Source organism: Notolepis coatsorum, assembly GCF_963971535.1.
Source record: "Notolepis coatsorum genome assembly, chromosome: 6".
Classification (NCBI taxonomy): domain Eukaryota; kingdom Metazoa; phylum Chordata; class Actinopteri; order Aulopiformes; family Paralepididae; genus Notolepis; species Notolepis coatsorum.
Genome location: NC_140170.1, coordinates 102,796,615 through 102,823,381, shown reverse-complemented (window position 1 = coordinate 102,823,381; position 26,767 = coordinate 102,796,615). Strand labels below are relative to the sequence as shown.

The window sequence follows — 26,767 nt, the reverse complement described above, 5'->3', positions numbered from 1 at the left end:
TTGTTGCCAAAACATTATCGACTTCCTTTAACCCACACAGTTTACATTATTTCTGTTCCATTCATTGTTGCTGGCTGATCATCATGTGGTAAATAATGGCAGAGAAATATACAGTGGATCGACAACACAACTACACATTGCTCCACATGGCAGATCAGTTTACTTACGTTATAAAAATATTTTCATAGCATTGATTTTTAAACTGATGCCCATTGACTACAATACAAAAAATCTGACCTCTTTACTCATTTTATAGTCGACACATCACACAACAGGTGGTTCCTATGTGCAATAGCTCAAATGATTCTCGTGACATGACTTTGTTTACATTACACTGGCACACGCGGGTCTCATAAACATACATAAACAAACACAATAAGGCATTGCAGCATTAACTGATAGGAATACCAGGTTATCAGGTCTGATCTATAATATATGTGCTATTGGTTATCAGGTCTGATCTATAATATATGCGCTATTGGTTATCAGGTCTGACCTATAATGTATTGTTGGTTGATTGTAGTTTTATTGGCACAAATGCTAGAGGTTAGAGTAGCTGTGGCACTATGCTGCCATTCAAGAGCCTTGGCATGCAGGGTGAAGAGGAACAGGAACGTTCAGAGAGGAAGGACCAGGAGGATGACCTCTGGTCACCACAGCTTTCACTCATATAGTGTCACGAGGAGAAGAGGCAGTGTCAGAAGACAGAGGACGCCGTCTCGGTCACTCAGACGCGGACACAGCCACTCGCTTCTTCGGGGCTGTCAAAGTCGATTCCTTCGCACAGGGACTCCTTCAAGAAAAGAAACAAACAAATATGTTTGATGTTCACCAACTTCTGTCTTTTAATTTACTCGATATCAGCAAGTCTAGTAGTAAAATAGATTTCCAGATGGCCCAGTCGTCCTAAGTTCCTAATTGAAAAATGTGGTAATTATGGGAAGAGTGACACAGATCTCATTAGAATATAATGGAACTTCTCTTAATCCACACAGAAGATTAATCTGATTTTAGCTGCTTTGCAAGTCCTTTGAATAACAGAGGAGCAAGTTTCAACACAATGATTTGTGACCAAAGCAGAGACCATCTTCCACTCCATGTCATAGTATGAAATAACAAGCATCGACATGCAATGAAACTCACAATATTGTGTGTAACACTATAGTGACATTTAGCTTTAATTTTTCTCCATCCGAAATACATTTTCTTTCTTTGAACATTGATTTCACTGTTACATAGCGGTTAATCAAAAAACACAAATGTATCAGAGTGAGAAGTAACATCTGTGCAACATCTGTGTTCCTAAGACCAGCTTGACAAACAATGCAGATCGTGAGTTTCAGTCTTGTTGCTATAGGTGCAAAGGCAGTGGCAAGTTAAGAGAAATCGCAAACATTACATGTTGAAAACGACAAAATATGCAATTGATTATATAGATTGCTTGACTGTGGACGTCAGTATAAAATGGTGGGGAAATTAGGGGTACGCTGCAGGAACGTCTCCAAAATACTCACAGACAAATGCTTCCTATCCGAGGCTGTGAAGACCAAGAGGGAGGGAGAGAGAGAGAGCGAGAGAGAGAGAGAGAGAGAGAGAGAGAGAGAGAGAGAGAGAGAGAGAGAGAGAGAGAGAGAGAGAGAGAGAGAGAGAGAGGTGGAGAAGGGCTGAAGCACTGTACTCACAAGCCCATGGACACATCACACACAATTATGAAGAAGCATTTATAACCACATTTGTTACAAATGTTAGAACATTAAGTGGAATGTTATGGAAAGCTAAAATAAATCAACAAGTAATTTAAGGCAAACGTTCATTTAGCTATGTTTTACACGGTCTATATGTGGTGCATACATTTCCTATCAAAAACTGACAACACTGGAGATATTTCTGACATAGTAAAATAAAATAAAAAGAGGGAAAAAACCTTGTATATACAAGGGTGTAAAAACATGGATCACCATCCATTCCCAACTAATAGGGAAAAAACAAGACACGCCATCTTACTGATGCACTGCTCTGTTGTATGTTAAATACCCTGTTGTATGTCCGTTCTATTTGATAATTTTTAGCCTATTTTTAAACTGAATCCAACTGCACTTTGTTTTTACTCTGTCTATTCTATTTTTTATTATTTGTATTACTGAATGAAACTGTAAACAGAAAGGCCTATTGGGATGCTAGATCCTAATGTGAAACACTGTGATTTACCTTACCTTGCTACCTCTATCTTTTTTTATGCTCGCTTATGCCTGTATTTTTTTACTGCTGTGAAGCACTTTGAACTGCAACTTCTGTATGAAAAGTGCTATACAAATAAAGTTTATTATTATTATTATTATTATTATTATTATTATTATTATTATTATTATTATTATTATTATTATTATTATTATTATTATTATTATTATTATTATTATTATTATTATTATTATTATTATTATTATTATTATTATTATTATTATTATTATTATCTTCAGGTACAGAAGTTAAAAAGCCTTGATTTCTTTATTAGTGTGCCTTGATTTCTTTGTGTGTTATTGAGGATCCATGTTTTTCCGACCACTACCAAGAAACATATCCACTGTCAGTATTTGACGTACCCACCCTCCAGTGCGCATTGGTCTGCTGACTTATACAATACCGTAGTGCAGATCCAAGCACTTCTTGTGTCTTCCCCCCCCCCCTTCTACCTTTCCTGTCAACTAACAATAAGATGTGTGGCGAAAAAATATAAGACGCCACCAACATACAGTAGGCCTATGTGAGATCCCAATGCCCTGTACAGACTGATGCCAAAACTAAAAAAAATTAGCTTTTACTTGGGAAGAAGTAGGCATGCCGGATGTGCATATTCACGCTTAAAGACGTCCTACAGTAACAGTGAAGCAAAGGCCATGCCAGACAAACAGCAGATGTTGGGGATGGTTCAACAGACGGTCAGAACATTCAAAGGGGGAAGACACCCATTCAGCAAGTACAGTAGGTGTCAGGGACATGCCAGTGACAGAGAGAAAGACACTCCACATGGGTTTTCAATAAACACAATCTCTGAGAGGATCCAAGGGTGCAGCGAGGAGGAGGAGCTAAAGGCCAGGGAAGGCTTTTGGAGGTGGGGTGGCTGATTAGAGTTAAGGGTGATTTAAAGAGGGGGCCAGTAATTCCGACACTAACTTCGCTTTGCTGTCCCTCTGGCATCAGGGCCTGTGGGGTGGGGGTGAGGGGGAGCCAGGGCCGGTTGCCAGCGCTGTAGAGCCTGGGACGCTTGAACTGGTCGTGACTGCACAAGGGAGTGCAACTATTCCTCCGGGATAAGGGAGCAGGGTCCCCCGGGACTTTACCCTGGTAGGAGATGGGGGGGGGGGGGGGGATACAGTAAAGAAAAATGAAAAATACCTGGGAACACACAACAACACTGGGACACTTACCCCAACAGTCAAACAAACTACACTTATCCACAATGAGCCACTACAAAAGGTGGGGGCAGATAAAGTAGGGCACATTCATAACCCAAACTGCACAGTACAGACAAACTAGCACCTGACAAGATTGGGGAATTTCAGGAGGAAAGATTTCATGAGAAAAGTAATGGAGCGGCGGCTAAGTGGTGCAGTGGGCAAGGCGCTCGCCACTAACGCAGGAGATGCTGGGTTCTAGCCCAGCTCTCGGCGTTGCTTCCGGCTTGGCTGGTCGTTCATACTAATACAATTGGCAGTATTAGGGGGTGGGAAAGCCGGTGGGTGGGGATCGGACGTTCAAGTCAAGTCAAGAATTTTATTTGTCACGGCATACGAGTATACAATGAAATGCGGGTGGTCTTGCCCGCAATGATGTGCATAATACAATAGTAATAACATATAATAGAATCCAATAGAACGACATTGTGCAATAAAACAAGTAAACAGAGTAGGGCATATCGGTATATGTACATAATTTATTTACAGAGCATGGTAGGACATGCTAGGTTGAAAGAAACAGGTGTTTTTGGGTGTTTTTCAATGTATGTGAAGTATAGATTGGGGGGAGATGAGAGCATCTAAAGGGGGCCGGGTCAGAGAGATCGAAATGTGCATGGCTTGCCTTAGCAGAGGGTGGTGGAAGAGGTGGTACAGAGCGAGCAGGGTGTTAGTGTGAGTACCACACTGAGCAGGGCAGAATGTTTTGAATTCCCCAGTACATCAACAAAGATAACGGCGGGGCAGGAGACACAGGAGCAGGGCGATGGAGCTTTTTACAGTAATGAAACGTTTTGATGTGTGTAAAGGTTAAAGCTGTTGTCATGGCAGCGGCACATGACAACTAGATTTGTTCCGATACCGATACCAGTATCGGAAATGCCGCCGATACTGCCTAAAATGCTGGTATCGGTATCGGCGAGTACCCTCTAATGTTGCGCTCCGATACCATATGACGTAATTTATCAACAACACTGCGGACGTTGGGCTCTGTAGATATACCCTACTCGCTGAGTGAGCATTATAAAACAAACGTGTGCTTAATCGACCGTGAATTAAAGTGTCAATTGCCATTTGTCATTTTAACAGCAGAGCAGATACTTTCTTAAAATGCCATCGTCCCGACAGAGCGCTGTTGACAGGGAGCTCTGATGAGTTCGCTTGGTGGCTGGTGTTATTAGCATTGAACAGCTAACCGAAAGCTAGCTTTGACGTTACCTTGGCTAAAGTTGGGGCTATTCATAATCCAGCAATAATGGCTGCAGACCTGCAAGCAAAGTACAGCAAGTTGGCAAAGGAGTATTCCAAGTTAAATCACAATGTCACCAGTAACGTTACAGTCTTCTATGGTCTTTCCATACCGGTAGCTCATGCTAGCTAGCCTAGCTCACGGTAACGTCGTCATTGCACAATTGCACGTCGCGTACACAATTAATGACATGTTGCGGACAGCCATATCGGCGACAATGTTTAGCTTTTAGTGCCAAATGATAAGAGTCTGAGGCGGAGTCTCAAAAGAGAATGTTGAATATTTATTGTGCAAAAATCACAACAGTTCCTCTGCTACTTCAACGGAGCCATGTAGACTGAGTAGGGTATATCTGCAGAGCCACTGGGTAGCGAGTGCAAAGCGAGTGGACTGGATCATTGGAGTAGGGTATATCTGCAGTGCTGCAGCCCCATACTCATTGATTAATGATACTAATACAAATCTATACAATCACCTGTTGAATAAATACCATTACTTTCTAATTATTACTAAAAAACAGTATATATAAAAAAATATATATATATATAATTTATATGTTTTTTTTTTTTTTTTTTTTTTATGTATGCACTGATATCGGATAAGTATCGGTATCGGCCGATACCCAAAGCTTAGGTATCGGAATCGGATCGGAAAGGAAAAAATGGTATCGGAACATCTCTAATGACAACCAGAAGGGGGTGGAACGTCGTTGCTAGGACGAAGATCCTATAAAGGTGACAGTGGTTCCGGGTAAGGGCAGACTAAAATCTGACTGAGACTAAGAGGGAAGAAACCAGAAGAGACTCTCTCCTCTCATCACGGAGAGGGGGGGGGGGGGGGGGGAATGACACATCATCATTAGCTTCGGCTAACACAGGAGAAGGGTTCTGGCTAGACAAGGCCTGAGCCACTATTGGACTGAATAACAGCAGAGACGATAGCAATGAAAATACAATCTGATAACATCTGGGCTGTGGCTTCTGTTCATATCAATAAACAACGCTTTTTCAAGAAAGGTATGCTGTCAAGGTGTCGAATTCTTACGAAGGTGGAGAATTATTATGGTTTGCGGATCGCACTAACGGGGTAAGGATTGTATCAGCCAGTATATGAGACGTCGGGATCATTAAAAGTACACAACGCAGAGGGACCATGGAGAGGTGATAACACAAGAAGGCGTGATACTGGCAGATTGATCAGAATCTAACAGTTGGTGCCGATGACAGCCGGATTGCAGATCGAGATTAGATTGGGTTGAGACGACGATGCCAACTGTGGTTAAAGACAATGGGGCTGGAGACGGGGAGTGCCAAGGCCATGACAGAGGCCATGAGGGGGCACAGCAACCGAGCCGAGCGGAACCATGGACGCCAGACAACGTTGGAGGAAAAAACGTGAGTGTGTCTCACGCTAGGGGTCTTAGCCTTATCTAACCTCGCAAGCCAATAAAAACGAACAATAGTGCATCCGTAAACATATAAGTAGCGACGGAGAGGCCAGCTGTAATAATATGAGCAGAGAGCCATGGTGTTTTGAAAATCGAGGGTGTCATCTACAGAGAATGAAAAACAAACGAGGCAGGCTGCACGGTTTTGGTTTAAGGAGGGTAAATGCGAGATGAGGAGAGGGGGGGGGGGGATGCTGAACCAGACTGAAAAATTGTTATGGCGGGATTGTTATGACAAGACTGTCGCCTGAGACGGCCCACCTTAAACTGGTCACTGTGGTCTCAAGACGGCCGGAATTTGTCGTGACGGGAGGAAAGTCGATCGGGGGTTTACCTTAAACTGTGTATTATGTCCGATAAGCAAGAGTTTAGTCTGGGAGAAGTGTCCCCTGATATGGATGGGAAAGAGAGAAAAACAGCTGTGTTTTTAGGCCTCGGAAGGAAGGGCAGCGGCCGTTTGTTTGAGAGAGTAGCCATTTGCACCGAGACAAGATGGCCGAGAGCCACGAGGAGGCTAACGGATAAGAGTCAGAGAGTGACGTCAGCTAAAATACTCTAGACTGAGTTTGCCACCATCTAGGGGGGACAGTGGGATAATGCAGGCACATTTTTGAAGATAGGTCTGTACTACCATCTAGTGGCGGAGTGGGGGAGTGATTCAAGTTAGAATCTACTTTAGCAGGGAGAGGGTGGATTATTATAATAATAATAATATAGATATACAGGTTAATTAAATAGAGTTTAATTATATAATGGGTTAAATAAGAATTGCACAGAGAGATGAGGTGCAGTTAATTAAATAGGTTTAATTATGAAATAAGAGGGAGTTTGATCTCCAGTGGGGCCTTCTCACACCTGATAAATAGGCAGGGTCTTCGGAAGACACAGTCACCAGAAGATCTGGTGCGCGCCAGGGGCCAACCTGGGATGAAGATAGTGCGTAGAAAAATGGAGATCGGTTAGCTGCTGGTGTCACGACGGAAGACGACGAACAGGGACAGATATGGGTGTGGAATTAGGTCGTAGACTAATAGAAAACACAAGGGTCGAGTGTACAGAAAACTGCTGGTGTTGTTTTCTGCTTTTAGGGTCTGGAGATGTCCGACCGTGGTGGAGACGACCAGGAGACAGACTGGAGGAGGAGGAAGCAGCAAGGGCCAGGCACCGCAGCCTGGTACACAGATCATCCACGACGAGAGAGAGAGGAGACGGCGGCGGTGGGAGAGCAGATGTGGAGAGGACAGCCAGAGCACTGAGGCCGTAGCAGACCAGAGGAGACATTTTTGCCTAGGGGACCGCGCCCTGGAACGGGGACCAGCTCAGGAAAGGAGCCGTTGCTGAAAGGGGCCCTTGCCCTAGAAGACGGGACCGGCCCAAGATGGGGGGTGTACTGTAAGAGGGAAGGGAGCGCTCTGATTTGACGTGGGGTGTACCTAAGTAGGGGGGCCAAAGGGTTTAGGTGTGTTGTCTGAAAAGTTGCAAATCTGTGTCTTTCTCTGTCTCTCTCTCTCTCTCCTCCCTGACCGTTGTTTATCCTTTCTGGTTTAGGTGTGATGCGTGTAATGGAAAACAATAAGGCAAACAGCAGACGGAGGGGCCCTAATTGTTATGAGTCTATTTTTGGGTATAATTCATTGAAAAACCAAAGAATGATTTATGATTCTGAAGGTTGATTAAGAATCAAGGGGGGAATGAAAGAAACTGGTGTTTTTGGGTGTTTTTCAATGTATGTGAAGTATAGATTGGGGGGAGATGAGAGCATCTAAAGGGGGCCGGGTCAGAGAGATCGAAATGTGCATGGCTTGCCTTAGCAGAGGGTGGTGGAAGAGGTGGTACAGAGCGAGTAGGGTGTTAGTGTGAGTACCACACTGAGCAGGGCAGAATATTTTGAATTCCCCAGTACATCAACAAAGATAACGGCGGGGCAGGAGACACAGGAGCAGGGCGATGGAGGTTTTTACAGTAATGAAACGTTTTGATGTGTGTAAAGGTTAAAGCTGTTGGCACATGACAACCAGAAGGGGGTGGGCCGTCGTTGCTAGGACGAAGATCCTATAAAGGTGACAGTGGTTCCGGGTAAGGGCAGACTAAAATCTGACTGAGACTAAGAGGGAAGAAACCAGAAGAGACTCTCTCCTCTCATCACGGAGAGGGGGGGGGGGTGGAAATGACACATCATCATTAGCTTCGGCTAACACGGGAGAAGGGTTCTGGCTAGACAAGGCCTGAGCCACTATTGGACTGAATAACAGCAGAGACGATAGCAATGAAAATACAATCTGATAACATCTGGGCTGAGGCTTCTGTTCATATCAATAAACAACGCTTTTTCAAGAAAGGTATGCTGTCAAGGTGTCGAATTCTTAAGAAGGAGAATTATTATGGTTTGCGGATCGCACTAACGGGGAGAGATAAGGATTGTATCAGCCAGTATATGAGACGTCGGGATCATTAAAAGTACACAACGCAGAGGGACCATGGAGAGGTGATAACACAAGAAGACGTGATACTGGCAGATTGATCAGAATCTAACATAGGTGGACACGTTGTGGACAGCAACTCCTACAGGTCGGTTGGTGCGCCTGTACAGCAGAATCAGGAAGCATTGTGGGCAGCGTGAGCCTCCCACGCGTTACTCCTCGCCACTGAGAGATCACGCTGTGCAGGTGAAAAGATGCGACAGCTGCCTCCTTGTGTACCAGAGGGGACACGTGATACAAGGCTTCCTCCACATTGCAGCCGACCAGTGGGAGGCATGGTCTAACAACGTTCGAGACAGGGGAGGGTAGAATTGGACAATACAAAAATTGGGATGGGAGAAAAATAGAAAATGGGGAGAAAAAGTAGATAAAAAAAAGAGAAAAGTAATGGAGCAAACACAACTTTCTTTCCTCAAGTACCAATAATCATTAGCATAAATCAATCGGGGGAGGAGACCGGAGCAGAGTGATGGCAATGATTACAGTTCAGGTAAGCAGGGAAGCGTGATCAGCCATGACTTCCATAGGAGTGAATGCTATCCCAGTTCAGCTACTTAATAGTACTACTTAATTAGATAGATGGAGCTCGAGGAAGTCTGATTAATTAGGGAGCTCAGGGAAAACAGTATGATTTTCTGGTTCCTTAGAGAGCAACAGGGACAGAAGAGAACAGGAAAGGAGACAAGGAAGCAAAGCCTCACATTTAAGGTGTGGAGGGCTGATTGAAATGCAATTGCATTGGACTAGCAGACACTGGGAGAAAGAAACCATTATGATTTGACATGCTGAGATTTCCTTTGCGTTATTTTGAAACGACTATATAAATAACCCAATAATATTATACATACAATAAAATTTGAGGCTAATGCATAATTATGCAGAAATAGGATTTTCTAGCAATGACTAGTATGACTTACAATAGCTCTGTCACGATGCGTGTTCACTGCCTCCACATTAAGATGAAACATATCCACTTTACAACCTGGAGATGAAGAGAAGAAGGAACACATAAAGCGACATGTACAAGTTACAGAGATGGAACGGTTTCAGATCTTTGAACTTCGGCATGAAAAGGTCTTTGTGATAAAAAGCAATGTCTTCTGCAACACCAAAGGCCTACCATACGCAACAGGGGTGAGCTTGAGCACCGTGTGGAGTGGACACTTCAGATAGGGTAGATCGCCTGCGGGGGAGGGGAAAAAAGACAGAACACAATTAATCTTCATCTATGCCAATGCATTGTGTATGTGAGAGTGTGTCACTCTCAGTGAGTGCGTAGCCACTCTCAATCTTTCCTCCCTGACCTGCGCTCTTGTCCAGGAAGTAAGCTAGCAGGCAGCGCATGACCGCCTGGTGACAGATGACCAACACATCGCCCTGTCTCTCCAGCTCCATGATAACAGGTTCCAGCCGCTGAACAAGGTCCTGGTATGACTGTGGTGACACAAAGGGGACACATTTAGCCTTGTGCCAGTGAGCTAGCAGCCAGCCTAATGAGACTCTTGGTTGTTGTTGGTGTTTGGGTTTCTTTTAAATGGTTGTCAGGGGTTAGCGGTTCAGTGAAGGGAAATAGCCTTCAGGTGTTTAGGACCAGATTTTGTGTAAAGGGACCCTATTCACAGATGCACACCTAAAATCAAGCAGACCCATGATGAGTATTAGCTGTGTATCTTACTTACTCTTACTCTGAATGTAGAGTATTTACCCTGCTATGACACGTTAACTGAAAATGATCCTGTGAGAAAGGGGAAGCGGGCCAGGGTACGTACCTCTCCTCCGGGGTAACGGTAGTGGTACTTGTCCCGGTCCCTCATGGCGAACTCCTCTGGGAAGGAACTCTGAATCATTTCATAGCTCATCTCTTCACACACACCCTGGAAGAGGAGAATCAAGAGTCAGAGGTCAGAGGTACTGGTGATGGTGTCAGAGGTACTTGTGATGGTGTCAGAAGTACTGGTGATGGTGTCAGAGGTACTGGTTTTGGTGTCAGAGGTACTGGTGATGGTGTCAGAGGTACTGGTGATGGTGTCAGAGGTACTGGTGATGGTGTCGGAGGTACTGGTGATGGTGTCGGAGGTACTGGTGATGGTGTCAGAGGTACTGGTGATGGTGTCAGAGGTACTGGTGATGGTGTCAGAGGTACTGGTGATGGTGTCAGAGGTACTGGTGTTGGCATTTGTTGAGGTCTAACTAAGTGAAAGTGAAAAAGTAACTCGAGTTACTGTACATCCAACACTGTGACTCAACCAAACCACAATGGTTCTTTTCAAATGACGTAAGTAAAGGCAAGTAAAGGTAAACTGGAAGATAAGTGACAGCGTCTATCTCGTTGAGTGTGTTCCACTGCTCATGGTAATTGGAAAGGAAAAAAGCGTGCAGCCAAAACTGCAGTTGCATGAAACCATAATGGTTCTTATCATGAAAAGACAGGAGAGTAATGTGTTGAGATGGAGGAGGTGAGAACAGGTACTGACGGCGTCGATCTCATTGAGTATCTTCCACTGCTCGTAGGGAACGCCCAGCTCCTCCGCTGTCTGGATGGTCCTCCTCAGCTGACTGGTCCACACCTTCAGACCAGACAGCTTGTGCTCCTCGATGAAGTCGCGCAGGGCGTGGGAAAACTGCGATGGAGTTAGACGGACAGAGGTTTCCATTCTTTATAAAAAAATTTTTACTTCAGTGGAGTTCAGTGGATTGATTGATGCAAAAATTATTGAACTTTGTCCAGAGAGGACATGAACATTTAATATTTGATGTTTTGATATTTCTGTCTGAAGCTGTCGACCAGGGCTGAATTTCTCACTTACTCGCTTGGGTTTAGGTACAGAATTTTTAGTGGGGAAATATTTCATGGTTTAGGTAGGATTGCGGCCACAAAAAGATATTCACGCAGCTCCTCCGTTTCAGTTTGGTTTGGGACAAAATTGGTTCCGAGGTTTGGATTACGGCCAGTCTCAAATTTCAAGGCCCAAGTCAAGCTCTACCTGGACATACGTACCTGTCTCCCACGAGGAGAGAGCTCAGAGTCTCCTCCAATGCGACCGTCCACATTGTGCTTGCTCTCTCCGTGCCGACACAGGTAGATGGAGTGAGAGTGCACGTGGATGTGCATGAGGTAGTAGACAATCTTACTCTGAATGTAGTCCTGCACATGATTGACCAGGAAACGCTGGCCCACGTTCATCACCTTTATAAAGGATAGTTCCCTGTGGGAGGCACAGAGTGGTCACACAGCAAAACAGTTACGTCTCTATCTAGTGACTATTATGTGAACTGCAGAGTGTCATTTACCAGAATTGTTACGTCTGGATGTGTTTCTCTGCAACGTCACAACAAAGGTGTGTGCGCAATCAGGCCACGGTGGACATTAGACAGGTCAATAGATTTGTTGCACAGTAAACTGCACACATCCGGGGGTAGTCCAGAACAAAGGAGGGGGTCTGGTGATTGCTCATCATTGCTGAGAACTAATTGTTAAGTCACTGTCTGCAGTCTAAGCCACTGAAGCAAAGTACTCAAAAAACATTCCTCTTAAATAAACATATTATTCGACTTCATGAACTAACTACTTTACTGTGCTAGATATACACTGCAGCAAAAACCCATCTATATGCAGTAAAGTAACATGTTCAGCGTACTATAGAGATGGCGTCCCACTACGGAGGCCAGGAAGGCCTACCAGGATGTTGATGTACTGGCATGGTGGTGCCGGGATAACAGCCTACTCCTGAACATTGGTAAAACCAAGGAGCTGATCATGGATTTTAGGAGAATACAGCAGGGGACACACAAGCCACTGTGGATAAATGGGGCTATCGTGGACAGGGTGAGCAGCTTTAAGTACCTGGGAGTCCACATCACAGAGGACCTGACATGGACAACTCACATAGACACTGTGGTAAAAAAGGCAAAACAGCGCCTCTACCACCTGAGACAATTAAGGAAGTTCAGAGTATCAGGGAAGATACTCCACTCCTTCTATTCCAGGGCTGTAGAGAGCATTCTGACTGGGAACATCACTGCCTGGTTTGGAAACAGCACGGTCCAGGACAGGAAGGCCCTACAGAGAGTGGTGCGCTCAGCAGAGCGTACTACGGGTATTGCACTACCACCAAGGCAGGACTTATACAACAGGAGGTGCAAATCCAGAGCCTGCAGAATAATGAAAGACCCTCACCACCCCAACAACAGCCTGTTCAAGCTGCTGCGGTCAGGCAAACGCCTCCGTATATACGCAGCAAGAACAGAGAGACTCACGCACAAATCCCACCAGGCGTGGGCGTAAGCACGCACAGGTTTCGTGCGAGAACAGCGTGCGTGGCCGTCCACACCGAGTCCGACTTCAGAGCGGGCGAAAGTGCACGGAGGAAGGCACATTTACATTGGAACAGCTGTAAATGCCTAGTCTATATGCGAAGTCAGTCCCCGTTTGAAGAATTTTTTAAGATTTCCAGTTCCAGTGTTCTATTGTCCATTTTGCATGTATAACCAGTTATTATATAATTAATTAGAATTTTATAATTCATTTTAGAATGATGATCAGTGTGACTGTACTCCTGAAAAAGTATAGTATGGTTTATTTGTATTGGGAAAGATACAGACACATTAGCTGGTTGAACAACATCTATATGTGTGGTAATAATGCAGATATTGAGTGTATTTCTGTGAAAATGCGAGTGGCGCACGCCTCTGAATCCAACCAAAGCGATTTTATTCGCTTCCCGCCCGCGAGTCGCCCGCCCGCGCGCGGCTGGTGGGAACAGGGGTGATCGAGCCTTCGAGGTGACAGCACCAAGGCTCTGGAACGCTCTCCCCCTGGACCTGCGAACTGCCCCCTCTGAAAACTCTTTTAAAAAACAACTAAAACACATTTGTTCAGACAGGCTTTTGGTCATACATAGGCACTTTTTCTTGTCCTCACTGTTCCTATAGTTTTGTTTTTTAATTAGTGACTCATGATTTTATCCAAATTCTTTTATTCTACTTTTTTATCTGGTTTCACAGTTTTTTAACTGCTGTCTGTTGTTCTTGTCATTTATTTCTGATTTTGTTTTGTTGTGTTTTTTATATAAGCTGTAGTGTAAAGCACCCTGTGCATTCGTGCTGTGAAGGGTGCTATATAAATAAAAGTCATTCATTCAACCGCGACACCTGATAACATGGGAGCGAAAGTGAAACTCTGATCGCCCGCCCGCCTCACGCCCGCGTCCCGCGCCTAGTGGGATTTGTGCGTCAGGCTCAGCTACTTCCCTCAGGCCATTAGAGCAATGAAACTGTACAACTGTACAAGCAAAACTGTACATTGGAATCCAACCAAAACTATTTTATTCGCTTCCCGCCCGCGAGTCGCCCGCCCGCGCGCAGCTGGTGGGATCAGCGACGCCTGATAACATGGGAGGGAAAGTGAAACTCTGATCGCCCGCCCGCCTCACGCCCGCACACATGAACACACACATACACACACACACACACACACACACAACACAACATTCTGCACTAGCTCACACAAACGCACCATAGGTCACTTTAAACACACAAGAAAAGGACACTTTAAAGGAAGGGAAAAAGGACACATTAAGAAAATAACTTGTGATTGTTACATAGTATAGTTAGTAACAGCAAGTATAGCATAGGGACATAGAAGTAAAACTGCACATTGTATAGGCGTGTACATAGGATCCAGTGCCTTTAAGTGATTTATTAACATGTCTATTTATCATGTCTATTCTAGTTATCTTATTATTATTATTACTACTATTACGATTGTTTTCATGCACAATCGTAGCGGGCATGGCCATTCGCATTTCACTGTATGCCCTGGTATGTATGTGATGAATAAACTCTTGACTTGACTTGACTAGGAAGAGGAACATATATTGTTATTAGATAGATATAGATCAGTTATTAGATATATCTTCTATATTAGTAAGCAGAGACATTTCAACATCCTTACTTGTCATATTCATCAGGCTCTAACGGTTGGTAGGTAACTTTGTAGCATTCTATTCTCTTCAGGAAGTCATCCATCACTCTCTCTCTGTGCCTCTCTGGGTAATCAGGACTTGACACTTTGACTTCCTGTATGGGAATGTGGGCAAGTGTATATTGTTACCAAATGATGAGTCATAACATGCCGGCAGTCTGAGTATTTATAGCTTATGGGTTTGACCTTGACCAGGAGTCACGAAGTGATGTGTGACGAGACGCTGACATACCATAATATTCGCAGCTATGATTTCTGGGTCGTCGCACACAGACTCCACAAAGAACACCTGTTGGAGAGAGAGGCAGAGTTCACTATGAGTCACACGGGAGAGTCGTTGGTTCACGTGCCAACACACGACACAAACAAAGTTCAATCAATAGACAGAAAAAAACTGGTTGCACGTTTAAAATATAAATACATTTAAATACATTTAATTGTTTCCACTTATTGATGCTGGAATTCCAACTGGACTTTGTTGGATAACACGGTTGTGATTTTGCCTTTGGCTCAATGCCAAGATCAAACGTCGCTAGTGGGGTGGGGGGGGGGGGAACTGTACATTGGAGGTGGTTGGGTGGGTGGGGTGGGGGGGTTGGGTAGGTGGGGTGAGGGAAACTGTACATTGGAATATCGACAAAACCTTACTTGGTCCCAAGAAGAGGGTCTTGTTGCGGGCAAGACCCCCCGCATTTCATTGTATACTTGTATGCCGTGACAAATAAAACTCTTGACTTGACTTGACTTGTGTATTATTGGGTTAGGATATTTACTGTACATTTACAGGGGCCAATTTCGAATAGCTGTCTCCCGTAGGTGCTCTTTGAGAGTGGTTTTGAAAGTGGGTAGTGATTCACTTTCCTTTACAGCTTTGGGTAGGGCGTTCCACATTGATGTGGCATAATTGCGAAACGTGTTTAGTCCCTTGTTTGACCCGAATCTGGGTTTAACATGATTTGTGGAGCTCCCTCTGGTGTTGTGGTCGTGGTATTCACTGACCTTTGGGAAGTATTTTGAGTTGACATGTACATGGGTACCTTAGTCGTGTAGTGTATCTTGTAGACCAGGCCCATTGCAAGTTGCTGTACTCTGTCGTCTACTCTAAGCCATCCTAGGTAGTCAAAGTGGGCAGGGGTGAGGTGGGTTCTAGGAGTAAGGTCAAGTAGTAGTCTGACCAGTTTGTTTTGTGATGTTTGTAATCTTGTTTTTAGCGCCTTTGAGGTGCTTTGGTACCATGAGGTGCAAGCATAGTCGTAGTACCCTTGAATGAGTGCTCCTGCCAGAGTCTTCGGGGTATTCTTGTTTACCAGAGAGGAGATCCGGTACAAGAACCTAGTTCGTTGGTTGACTTTTTTTTATTACATTGGATGCCATTTTGTCACAGGAAAGATTTGCCTCTAGGATGGAACCTAGGTATGTAATTTCATCTTTCCTTGTGACAATATTGTCACCCACTGTAACAGAGAAGCCGTCGGTTTTGCTGAGTTTGTTATTTGATCCGTAGAGAATGGACTCTGTTTTACCCAGGTGTAATGATAGTTTGTTATCAGCGAGCCAGGTGCAGATTCTGCAGAGTTCTGAGCTGAGGGTTTTTTCAACCTGTAACTTGTTCTTGTCAGAGACCAGCAGGGCTGAGTCGTCCGCGAACAAGAACAAGTTGCAGTCACAAGCTGACGACAGTTGTTGTGACATTTACATACTTACCCCCTGTTCTGTTTCTTGTCTGTTGTGTTCCCACAGCTCAGTTTCTCCATTATATTCCTAACTCCATCAAAAGCAACTTGCAAAGACAACACTTCACTGCTTCAGAAGCGACAATACATAATAACCATGGTGGTCAAGAGTGTGCTGTGAAAAATAGTCCCCACTTTAAAAGACAAATCTCAGTGTTACAAAGTAACGTTTTGGTACATCCGATTTTCCAATGATGTTAAAGACCTAATGAAGTCTGTTGCTGGCAATGAGGCAGAGGTAAACATTATACTGGTGTGTTATCCTTTAAGTCCAATTCCAGCATCAATTTAAGTCCAAAGAGATGAACCCGAAGCAAAATCTCATCTTCCACGTTGTTTTACCTTGAAACCGTTCTCGTTCACAAAATCCAAGATGAGGTCTCTCCTCTCTCTCGTAGTGTTGGTTGCATCAAACACCTGTTGAAAGAAATGAAATGATGGGGGTGATCAAATATTATAGTGTTGGATCATCCCTTGCCAGATGTATGTATTGTGTGTGTATAGTATGTATATGTATATAGGTATATTCATGGTGATTTAACCGTGAGTGTATCATGAATATACTCACGGTTTATAACGCTCTACCTACCTGTTGTATAAATATATATACAGTATATACACACACACACACACACACACACACACACACACACACACACACACACACACACACACACACACACACACACACACACACACACACACACACACACACACACACACACACACACACACACACACACACACACACACACACACACACACACACACACACACACACACACACACACACACACAGGTAGACAGGTGAACTTACAGCAATCTGTCCTCCTTCTTCAGTCAGATATAGCTTCACATCCTCCAGAGCCACCAGAGCACACTGCCTGTGGGAGAGAGGGAAACATCATAGTGATAATCTATACCAGTGGTTTGTGAACCAAAACAGAGGGACGTCAATTTGCGACCCCCTGATGTGGTCAAGCAAAGACAAAATGATGACAACAAAGAATGAGATTTATTTTCTCTTTTCGGGTTATTTCACTTAACACATTCAGGGCCATTGGGCTGAGTCTAATTAATGTCAAGAGGACCGGGGAATGTAAACAAACGTGGGGCTTTTTGTACAGCTAAATCTATACTTTATAGTATTGCTATCCGTCCATTCTCATTGTCAATTGAGTCCATAAACCATCCCTTCAAAATGGCTTAAAGAAGAAAAAAAATTCATCAATAGGTTCTCATTTTATAGCGCCGTGAATATAAGCGTTATACAGGATTTGGGACTAGTATATTTTCTGGAAGGCTAGTTATAGGGCTAATAGCTGCTAACGTTATATCCAATGGCATTTCCGTTTTACAGATGCTACAGAAATAACTCAAACTGCATATAATCAACACGATCCCAAAGCATGTATGCATGAAAGGGGGGGGGGGGGGCGGGGGACGTCGTTTATTATTATTGATTACCAATAACCGTGTTCGTCTAACTAGCCACATAGGCCAAACGCCTGGATGGCTATCAAAACAATGCCCGATCGGGCTGTAATTTACGTGAAAAAGATCTTACCGTGGTCCGGGCTGATCCCCCCGAGCATTTCCCCATTATCGATCGCCATCTGGTAGATCGATATGTCCATTGGCTGATGATAAATCCCCTTATTGCATGGTGAAATCTGCGATCTGAAACGTAATCCAAGCTACATGCTGCACATCCAGAATCCTGCTACTGAAATCTCCATTGAAAGAAAAAAAAATACTGATCCGTTCAGCCACAGGGCACACTGCATTATCGCGATAGCGCCCCTAAGAGGATCTGGCCGGTATTGCACCTTGTCGAATTCATAGAGTAGGGTAAATCTGCAGTGCCGCTCGGCGACCTTGAATAGGTTATTAAAATGGAATAAAAGCAATAACAACTTCCCACGGATATAGCCGTGCCTCTGTCCACAGCGCATGGACTCGAAACACGGAGATCTCCGTGCTCGGGCGGGAATGTGTTTGGACTTTACATATTTTCATATTTACTATTTCATAATAAAACAAAACAAAACATCTTTACTACAGACTTTAAATGTGCTAATGGTAAATAATTGGTATATCTTTTTGCGATCCCGCTCCCACACGAATCATCTCACGGCCCTGTGGGGGGTCCCTAACGCTACGTTGAGAACCGGGTGTTCAGTACAGCCATATTTCATTAATTTGTTCAAATACAGACGGAACAAATGCCCTTCCATCTTCAGATGATTATAATAATTCAGATGAAGAACTACACAAGTCCATGTTGACGCAGTTGTGCCATCAGATCTAGATCATTCAGTGGGGAAAGTTATACATCACCCCCAAAAGTACACAACCTCTTTAATTAAGAGTGCACTAAACACTGAAATGGTGGTTTAATGAGGTTTCAAAATATCAGTTATCCGAAAACCCAAAGCAAATTTATGGCTCATTGTCCCGAAAGCATTATTTGATTGTTGGTTGCTATGACAAAGAGGTCTGGGTTACTGCAGTGGAGGAGCAGTCTCTAACAAGTCGGCCAATTGTTTCCTCCTGTATTGTGTAAGAGACCCCATGCAGCAAACTGCAGGGTGCTGACGGGGTGCAGAGTGACAGGGGCAGCTTGTTTCATATCTAGGTCAGTAACACTGCATGCAGGGATGCTTTCAGGAGCAGCAAAGCCCTCCACATGTTCACGGGACCGACGCAATACCAGCTCCACTTCAATCAGTGAGCCTGTTAATTAAATCATTGTGGACGGAGCGATTGTGGCTCATTTACAATTGACCAGTAACCACAAATGATTTGACACTATATCTGGGGTGTGTGTGTGTGTGTGTGTGTGTGTGTGTGTGTGTGTGTGTGTGTGTGTGTGTGTGTGTGTGTGTGTGTGTGTGTGTGTGTGTGTGTGTGTGTGTGTGTGTGTGTGTGTGTCTGTCTGTCTTTGGCTGTCTTTGTATTTTAGATTGATAGTTGAAGTTAAAGAGAGAGTTCTGATTTTTGGAACCCGAGATTGGTAGAAATGATCCTTTCCTGACACAATCCATGCTGTCCCTCACTCTAGCTCTGCCTAGTTAACCACAATACAATGCGAAAACCAATGGGGTCAAGCTCCTGTCTTTACAAGCTGACTGTAGATGTCAGTTGTCTTCAGTCAGCTTGTAGTACAGACCACCGGCCCAGAAACAGCTTAAAGTCATCGATGCAGCAGCAGGGGAGGGTCACCTGAAATATGACACTTAACACCATTGTGCAACACAGTCATACTGCTACCTTCACTGTCGGCGAGTGCCTTGTGAATGTAACTGAATGAAAACTGGATCGGAGTTATTATGTATGAGTGAATGAGGACGAGTGAAACTTACTTCCTTATTTTCATGGCTTCCTGATTGTCATGGCGGAAGAAATCATAGGACTTGTAAGCCCGGACAGCCTCCCTCCGATATACGCCCAAGTTAAACACTGTGAAAAGGAATAGGATGGCGTCGACAGTTTGCCCTTGACGTGGTGTTGTGACTATCATTGTTATAATGTCAACATAGTAGCTGATCTCCGGTCAAATTCCCTTCACCATATCAGTAATTACAGAGTGACGGACTGAACCCATCCTAGAGAACAGGGTCAAAATACAAAATACAGAACAAAGAAAGAAAAGAAAAAAAGATAATTTACAACTGAATTGTGGTACTTGTCTGTAAGAATGGATTAATTGGATTCTCATTATAAAGACGACAGAGGAGATACCAAAAAAATATCCTATTCAACAGGTGTCCATATCAACCAGGGATATTGCTATCCCCAAGAGCCTTACAACTTTAATTTAAACCGCTCCCTGTGCCTAATTAATGCCCCTTTCTTTCTAGGCCGCAATGCACTTTGGATTTTGCTATGTTGAATATGGCACTTCTTTTAAAGATAACTTTCAAGTCATACTTAAGCCAATGGTCAACCGCAACGGATGTCTTTACTCACATGTTCACACTTTACCTTTAGTTGGAACACCAATCCAGTTGAGGTAGCGTGTCAGCTTCTTAGACATGTAGGTCTTTCCTCTCGCAGGCAGGCCGATCATTACGATCACCGTTGGAGAGTTTGTCATGTAGGAGGCCCATGCTAAACAGGAGAGACATAAATGGTAAATGGTGCATTTATATAGCACTTTTTAACCAAAGCGCTTTACAATTTGTTCCTCACAGTTTTACCCATTCACTCACACACCGACAGACTGCTCTACCTCCCGAGCCACTGTCGCCGTAAATGTGTAAGTCGTTCACCATCATTTACATATTCAGTATACATACTTAACAAGTAAACTACTAACCTTGGTCCCTCTACTGATAGGTTAGGGTTATGTGAACCTTACTGTATGAATAGGCAGAAGATGACATATTTTTGCAAAGAAGTGTAGTGTAGTGAAACAAGACTTCAGTAGAAATGTGTCCAGAAGGGTGCAGTTAACCCTTTCACTACCACACCACCAAATGGTTAACCCTTTCAGTGCAACAATACAGAAGGTTGACCCTTTCACTGCCACACAGCAGGTTAACCCTTTCACCACCACACACCAGGGTTAACCTTCCGCAGTGTGGCAGTGAAAGGGTTAACCTTCTGCAGTGTGCGGTAGTAATAATAATAATAATAATAACTTTATTTGTATAGCACTTTTCATACAAAGGTTGCAGTTCAAAGTGCTTCACAACAGTAAAAAATACAGGCAAGCGAGCATAAAAAGATAGACAGGTAGCAAGGTATGGTAAATCACAGTGTTTCACATTAGGATCTAGCATCCCAATAGGCTCTCTGTTTACAGTTTCATTCAGTAATACAAATAATAAAAATAGTTTAAAATTATTCAGTTTAAAAATAGTCTAAAAATTATAAAATAGAACGGACATACAACAGGGTATTTAACATACAACAGAGCAGTGCATCAGTAAGAAGTCAAAAGTGTGATAAAATAGTTCTCTTAAAATTACAGTGCATACAGTAGGAGGTAGTGAGATAAAATTAGCATAGAACCGACACATGAATTTGATAGGCAGTGTATAAAAGTAGGCAGGGTGAAAGGGTTCATGTATGCTTGGGAGGAGAGGGACGTCACTATTGTTCCATAGAAACATTCTTGATTTCAAATGCAGACTGAAATTCGGCACAGCTATTGAAAGAGTCCCACATTATCAATATTTAGGCACATTCACATTTAAAGTTCATGTTGATAATCTGGTCAAAAAGCTATGAACGACACTTGGCTTTCTTTATAGAAATATAACTTATTTTCCCATGTTTAGTAGAAAAATAACTCCCTAATTCTACCACCCTTAAACCCTTAGGTGGCATTCATCACTCTGCTCTTAGATGTATTACTGGTGATACCTACAGTATTTATCACTCTACTCTTAGATTACTGGTGATACCTACAGTATTTATCACTCTGTGAGACAAGATCAATATCGGTATGATGTTTATTTACAAAGCGCTCCTAAACCAATTTACCGATTTACATTACCTCACTGCTAGATTCCAATGTAGGAAAGACTGCTTTTAGCTTTTGTACTCCAGGCTCATGGAATAAACAGCAAAGCACTTTAAATAATGACTCTCTTGTGACTCTCATCTTAATTATTTTGAATGTAATTGTTTTAACTAATGCTAATATGTGTGTCTTATTTTCGGATTCATCTTAGCTTTTTGTTATTTCTTTGTTGTTGTTTATTGCTTTCTGCTTATTGTAATCTCAGCATTATTGGAAATGAGGGTCCACCCTCAATAATGTCAGAGGATCTAAATAAAGGTTGAATGAATGAATGAAAAATTAAGAGATCAAAGTTGTTGTGTGCGATTTGCTCCCTTGTCTTATTGACAGCGTTGTTGCAACTAGGCCGTTTGTCTGTAGTGGACAGTGGAAGGATATAATTATCCCTTGAAAGATAAATATAATCTTTATTGGCATGAAAGAGAGGAGTCGAAGAGTGAACAGCTGTCCTGGGAGTAGTGGTGGAACGTAACAAAGTATTTTTTTTTTTTTACTGCACATAAGCAGAATTTACATTTTAGGGAACTTTGTACTTTTACTCCACTATATTTCAAAGGAAATATTGTACTTTTTGTACTTTGAAAAAAAGGATTTTGTATAGGAAACAATAATGTTGAAGAATTGATAGTTTGAGAGTATGTACTTTCAAATTTGAAGCCTGACAACTTCAAGAGAAGGTAATCAGAGCAGCATAACTGGACCACATAACTTTAACAGTTAAATGGTTTGAGATTTGAATGCTCCCAACTCCCAAGCACTGCAATACACAAACATCGTGAAAGTACATTGAATATCAAATACTTATCTACTTTTACTTAAGGCAAGACAGCACCCCCAAAATTGCCTTTTTGCTTTTGTTATATTTTGCTTCCTAAACATGTCTTCTATGAAACTAGTGACAATAAAACATCAATAACACACATTTAGTTGTTTATTTTATTTATTTTGCCTGATTGCATCCATGTGCACATATTTAATGGAGAAGTGCCTCATTTGCATGAACATAAAATTCAGAAAACTTGCAATATATTTTTTCTTAGTTTATATGTATAAACAAACTGGGAAAGTTTGAGTGATATCTATTCAAGTATTTTTTGTCCCTATTAGGGGGTGCTGTCTCATCTTAAATATAATTCTTAACGGAAGTACTATTATGTCTGGATATTTCAAATTTGACTTAAGTAAAGGAACTGTACTTCTTCCAGCTGCCTTGGAGAGCAAAATAAGTTCACAAGTAGGCTACTGGTCCATTTTACTGATCTACTTTACTAGATCATTTGATGTAAATAACAGAGTTGCAATTTTATAAAATTAGACCTAGTGAGATTAATTCAAATTATTTTGACTAGCCTATACACAGGCCACTGGGAGAGCAATGGATAACACGTCAAAAGAACAGTCTTTCTTTAAGGCAGCCACTGATTGGCATGCATGAGAAGCTGTCCTTCATGTGCATGGACTCATCCTCAGTGAAATCTAATTCTGGGCAACTTCTTACAGCATTTCTTCTCATTCACTCTGGGCTCTGTTTTCATGGATTCAGCTGAGTTTGCAGAGCCAGTCTCTCCCTCAATGCTTGACATGGTGAAGTTGTGTTTGTGCCAAATTCAACACTCTTCCCAGAAGGGCATTGTCCGAGCTGGGCTGAAACAAGAGACGTGATTATTATAAATCAACAGGCAAAATACCATCATATTCACTGCTAAGATACTTTCATACACAAAAGCTATGCCATTTACACTGCTATGAAAACAGCTTGTTGTATCCGTGGCAACGCCTGTGTCCCGCCTCGCATAAAGCCCGATGATGATAATGGAGTGGCCACGTCAGTTATTCGCCTGCTGGTACAGAACATGTCGCGCACATGGAGGTATTCGCACAACTTGCCAAAGCATATGACCGACATGATCAGACGAATTATATACTACTTTGCGACAGGCCTATATATAAAATATTGTAATCTCTTTATTTTCTTAGACCGGTTTACCGGGATAACATGATTCGAATGCATCAGCTGGTTACATTTCATATTTAATTCATTCTGTTTTGCATTTTACCTGCTCTGTAAGCAGTAGTGCATCGGGGAGCTGGGATTTCCCGGTAGTCTCTGGATCGTCGTACCGCGACTGGCACGTTTATTCTCCACTGATTAGACCGTGACCGTCCCTACTTTAATAAGCAAACAGATGCCCGGCAGTCCGGCCGGTCTGTTCGGGGCCTGGCCTGTCCTTGCGCCGAGGTCCTTCGGCTGGTGGCGTTGTGTCCTTTGGAGTAGCCGTAGGTGTACCCCTAGGCCCTACGTCACAAATGTCCTACCGTAATAGATCTTATTGTGCACATACGCTGCCAATCTCACAGAGGATGACATTTTTTCGGGATTCCCGCGGGATTGATTGATTGATTGATTGAAAACTTTATTAACAGATTGCAGAATGGGTACAGTACATCTCAATTACACACACAATTGTTAAGTGGATGCAGATCAGAGAAAGAGTTTCGTCTTGTTTACATCAGGGTCCCCCATTTTCAATTCATCAGGACATATATGACAGACATACAGATTGATTGATTGATTGAAAACTGTATTAACAGATTGCAGAATGGGTACAATACAGTACAGCTCAATACACACAATTGTTAAGGGGATGCAGACCAGAGAAAGACTTTCGTCTTGTTTACATCAGGGTCCCCCATTTTCAATTCATCATAACATATATGACATACATGACATACATAGACAGTACTGCTACATCTATACATTTATGACATACCAGATTTGCAAATACAGTAGGCTACTGTTTGTGATACAAAAAGAGTCCAGAAAAGGGAGTATACATTTGACGTAAAAACTGTACATTGGAGGAGGTTGGGTGGGGTTGTGTGGGGGGGGGGGGGGGGGGGGGGTGGGTAGGGAGGGGTTGGGGGGGAAACACTGTACAACTGTACAAGCAAAACTGTACATTGGGATATTGACAACCATACTAGGTAATTTACATTGGAGGGGGTTGGGGGGGAAACACTGTACAAACAAAGCAAAACTGTACATTGGAATATTGACAAAACCATACTAGGTAAATTACTGTACATTGGAGGGGGTTGGGTTAGGACATTTACAGGGGCCAGTTTCGAATTGCAGTCTCCCGTAGGTGTTCCTTGAGAGTGGTTTTGAAAGTGGGTAGTGATTCACATTCCTTTACAGCTTTGGGTAGGGCGTTCCACATTGATGTGACATAATTGACAGTACTGCTACATCTATACATTTATGACATACCAGATTTGCAAATACAGTACTGTTTGTGATACAAAAAGAGTCCAGAAAAGAGAGTATATACATTTGACGTAAAAACTGTACATTGGAGGAGGTTGGGTGGGTGGGGGGTTGGGTAGGGAAACACTGTACAACTGTACAAGCAAAACTGTACATTGGAATATTGACATAATAATAATAATTGCAAAACGTGTTTAGTCCCTTGTTTGAGCCGAATCTGGGTTTAACATGATTTGTGGAGCTCCCTCTGGTGTTGTGATCGTGGTATTCACTGACCTTTGGGAAGTATTTTGACATGTACATGGGTACCTTGGTCGTGTAGTGTATCTTGTAGACCAGGCCCATTGCAAGTTGCTGTACTCTGTCGTCTACTCTAAGCCATCCTAGGTTGTCAAAGTGGGCAGGGGTGAGGTGGGTTCTAGGAGTAAGGTCAAGCAGTAGTCTGACCAGTTTGTTTTGAGATGTTTGTAATTTAGTTTTTATTGCCTTTGAGGTGCTTTGGTACCATGAGGTGCAAGCATAGTCGTAGTACCCTTGAATGAGTGCTCCTGCCAGAGTCTTGAATGAATGAATGAATGAAAACTTTATTTAACAGATTGCAGAATGGGTACAATACAGTACGGCTCAATACATACAATTGTTAAGGGGATGCAGACCTGAGAAAGACGTTTGTCTTGTTTCCATCAGGGTCCCCCATTTTCAATTCATATAGACATTTATGACATACACAACATACATGACATTTATGGCATAGGGACATATAGGTATTTAGTACTGATACATTTGTGACATACAGTAGGCGGTATTCAAATATACAGTACTGTTACCCCTAGATCCTGACAGAGTATATACATATGATGGGGAGGGGACTGTACATTAGGAGGGGGTGGGTGGGTGGGAGGGAAATATACATACGGCGGGGAGGGAATACATGCGGTGGGGAGGAGACTGTCTATTAGGAGGTGGTGGGGGTTTTGGGCATTTACGGTGGCCAGTTTCGAATTGCAGCCTCCCGTAGGTGCTCTTTAAGAGCGGTTTTGAATGTGGGCAGGGATTCACATTCCTTTACAGCTTTGGGTAGGGCGTTCCACATTGTTGTGGCATAATTGCGAAACGTGTTTAGTCCCTTGTTTGAGCCGAATCTGGGTTTAACATGATTTGTTGAGCTTCCTCTGGTGTAGTGGTTGTGGTATTCACTGACCTTTGGGAAGTATTTTGACATGTACATGGGCACCCCGGTCGTATAGTGTATCTTGTAGACCAGGCCCATTGCAAGTTGCTGTACTCTGTCGTCTACTCTAAGCCATCCTAGGTTGGCAAAGTGGGCAGGGGTGAGGTGGGTTCTGGGGTTCAGGTCAAGTAGTAGTCTGACCAGTTTGTTTTGTGATGTTTGTAATTTTGTTTTAAGCGCCTTTGAGGTGCTTTGGTACCATGAGGTGCACGCATAGTCATAGTACCCTTGAATGAGTGCTCCTGCCAGAGTTTCATCTTCAGGGTATTCTTGTTTACTAGAGAGGAGATCCGGTACAATAATCGAGTTCGTTGGTTGACTTTTTTGATTACATTGGATGCCATTTTGTCACAGGAAAGATTAGCCTCTAGGATGGAACCCAGGTAGGTAA

General features: G+C 43.1%; 1 protein-coding gene across 5 annotated transcripts; it reads right to left on the bottom strand.

The window, feature by feature from the left end:
- Positions 1-24: 24 nt before the first annotated feature.
- Positions 25-24,117, bottom strand: pfkfb2b (6-phosphofructo-2-kinase/fructose-2,6-biphosphatase 2b). 5 transcript variants are annotated; one of them, XM_084316238.1, is made up of 17 exons: positions 23,935-24,117; positions 23,376-23,521; positions 20,332-20,457; positions 19,710-19,806; positions 17,162-17,228; positions 16,687-16,761; positions 14,844-14,900; positions 14,582-14,706; positions 11,627-11,834; positions 11,103-11,249; positions 10,398-10,502; positions 9,933-10,062; positions 9,749-9,811; positions 9,546-9,610; positions 3,172-3,339; positions 1,515-1,537; positions 25-793 (listed from the first exon to the last, which is right to left on the bottom strand). In XM_084316238.1, the coding sequence occupies exons 2-17, from the start codon at positions 23,458-23,460 to the stop codon at positions 724-726; spliced, it is 1,611 nt and encodes a 536-aa protein (XP_084172364.1). In that variant the 5' UTR covers positions 23,461-23,521; positions 23,935-24,117; the 3' UTR covers positions 25-723. The 5 variants fall into 5 exon arrangements, with proteins under 5 accessions (XP_084172364.1, XP_084172365.1, XP_084172366.1 ...); XM_084316239.1 differs by having other exon boundaries at positions 23,376-23,516; XM_084316240.1 differs by lacking the exon at positions 1,515-1,537.
- Between the last annotated feature and the right edge of the window lie 2,650 nt (positions 24,118-26,767).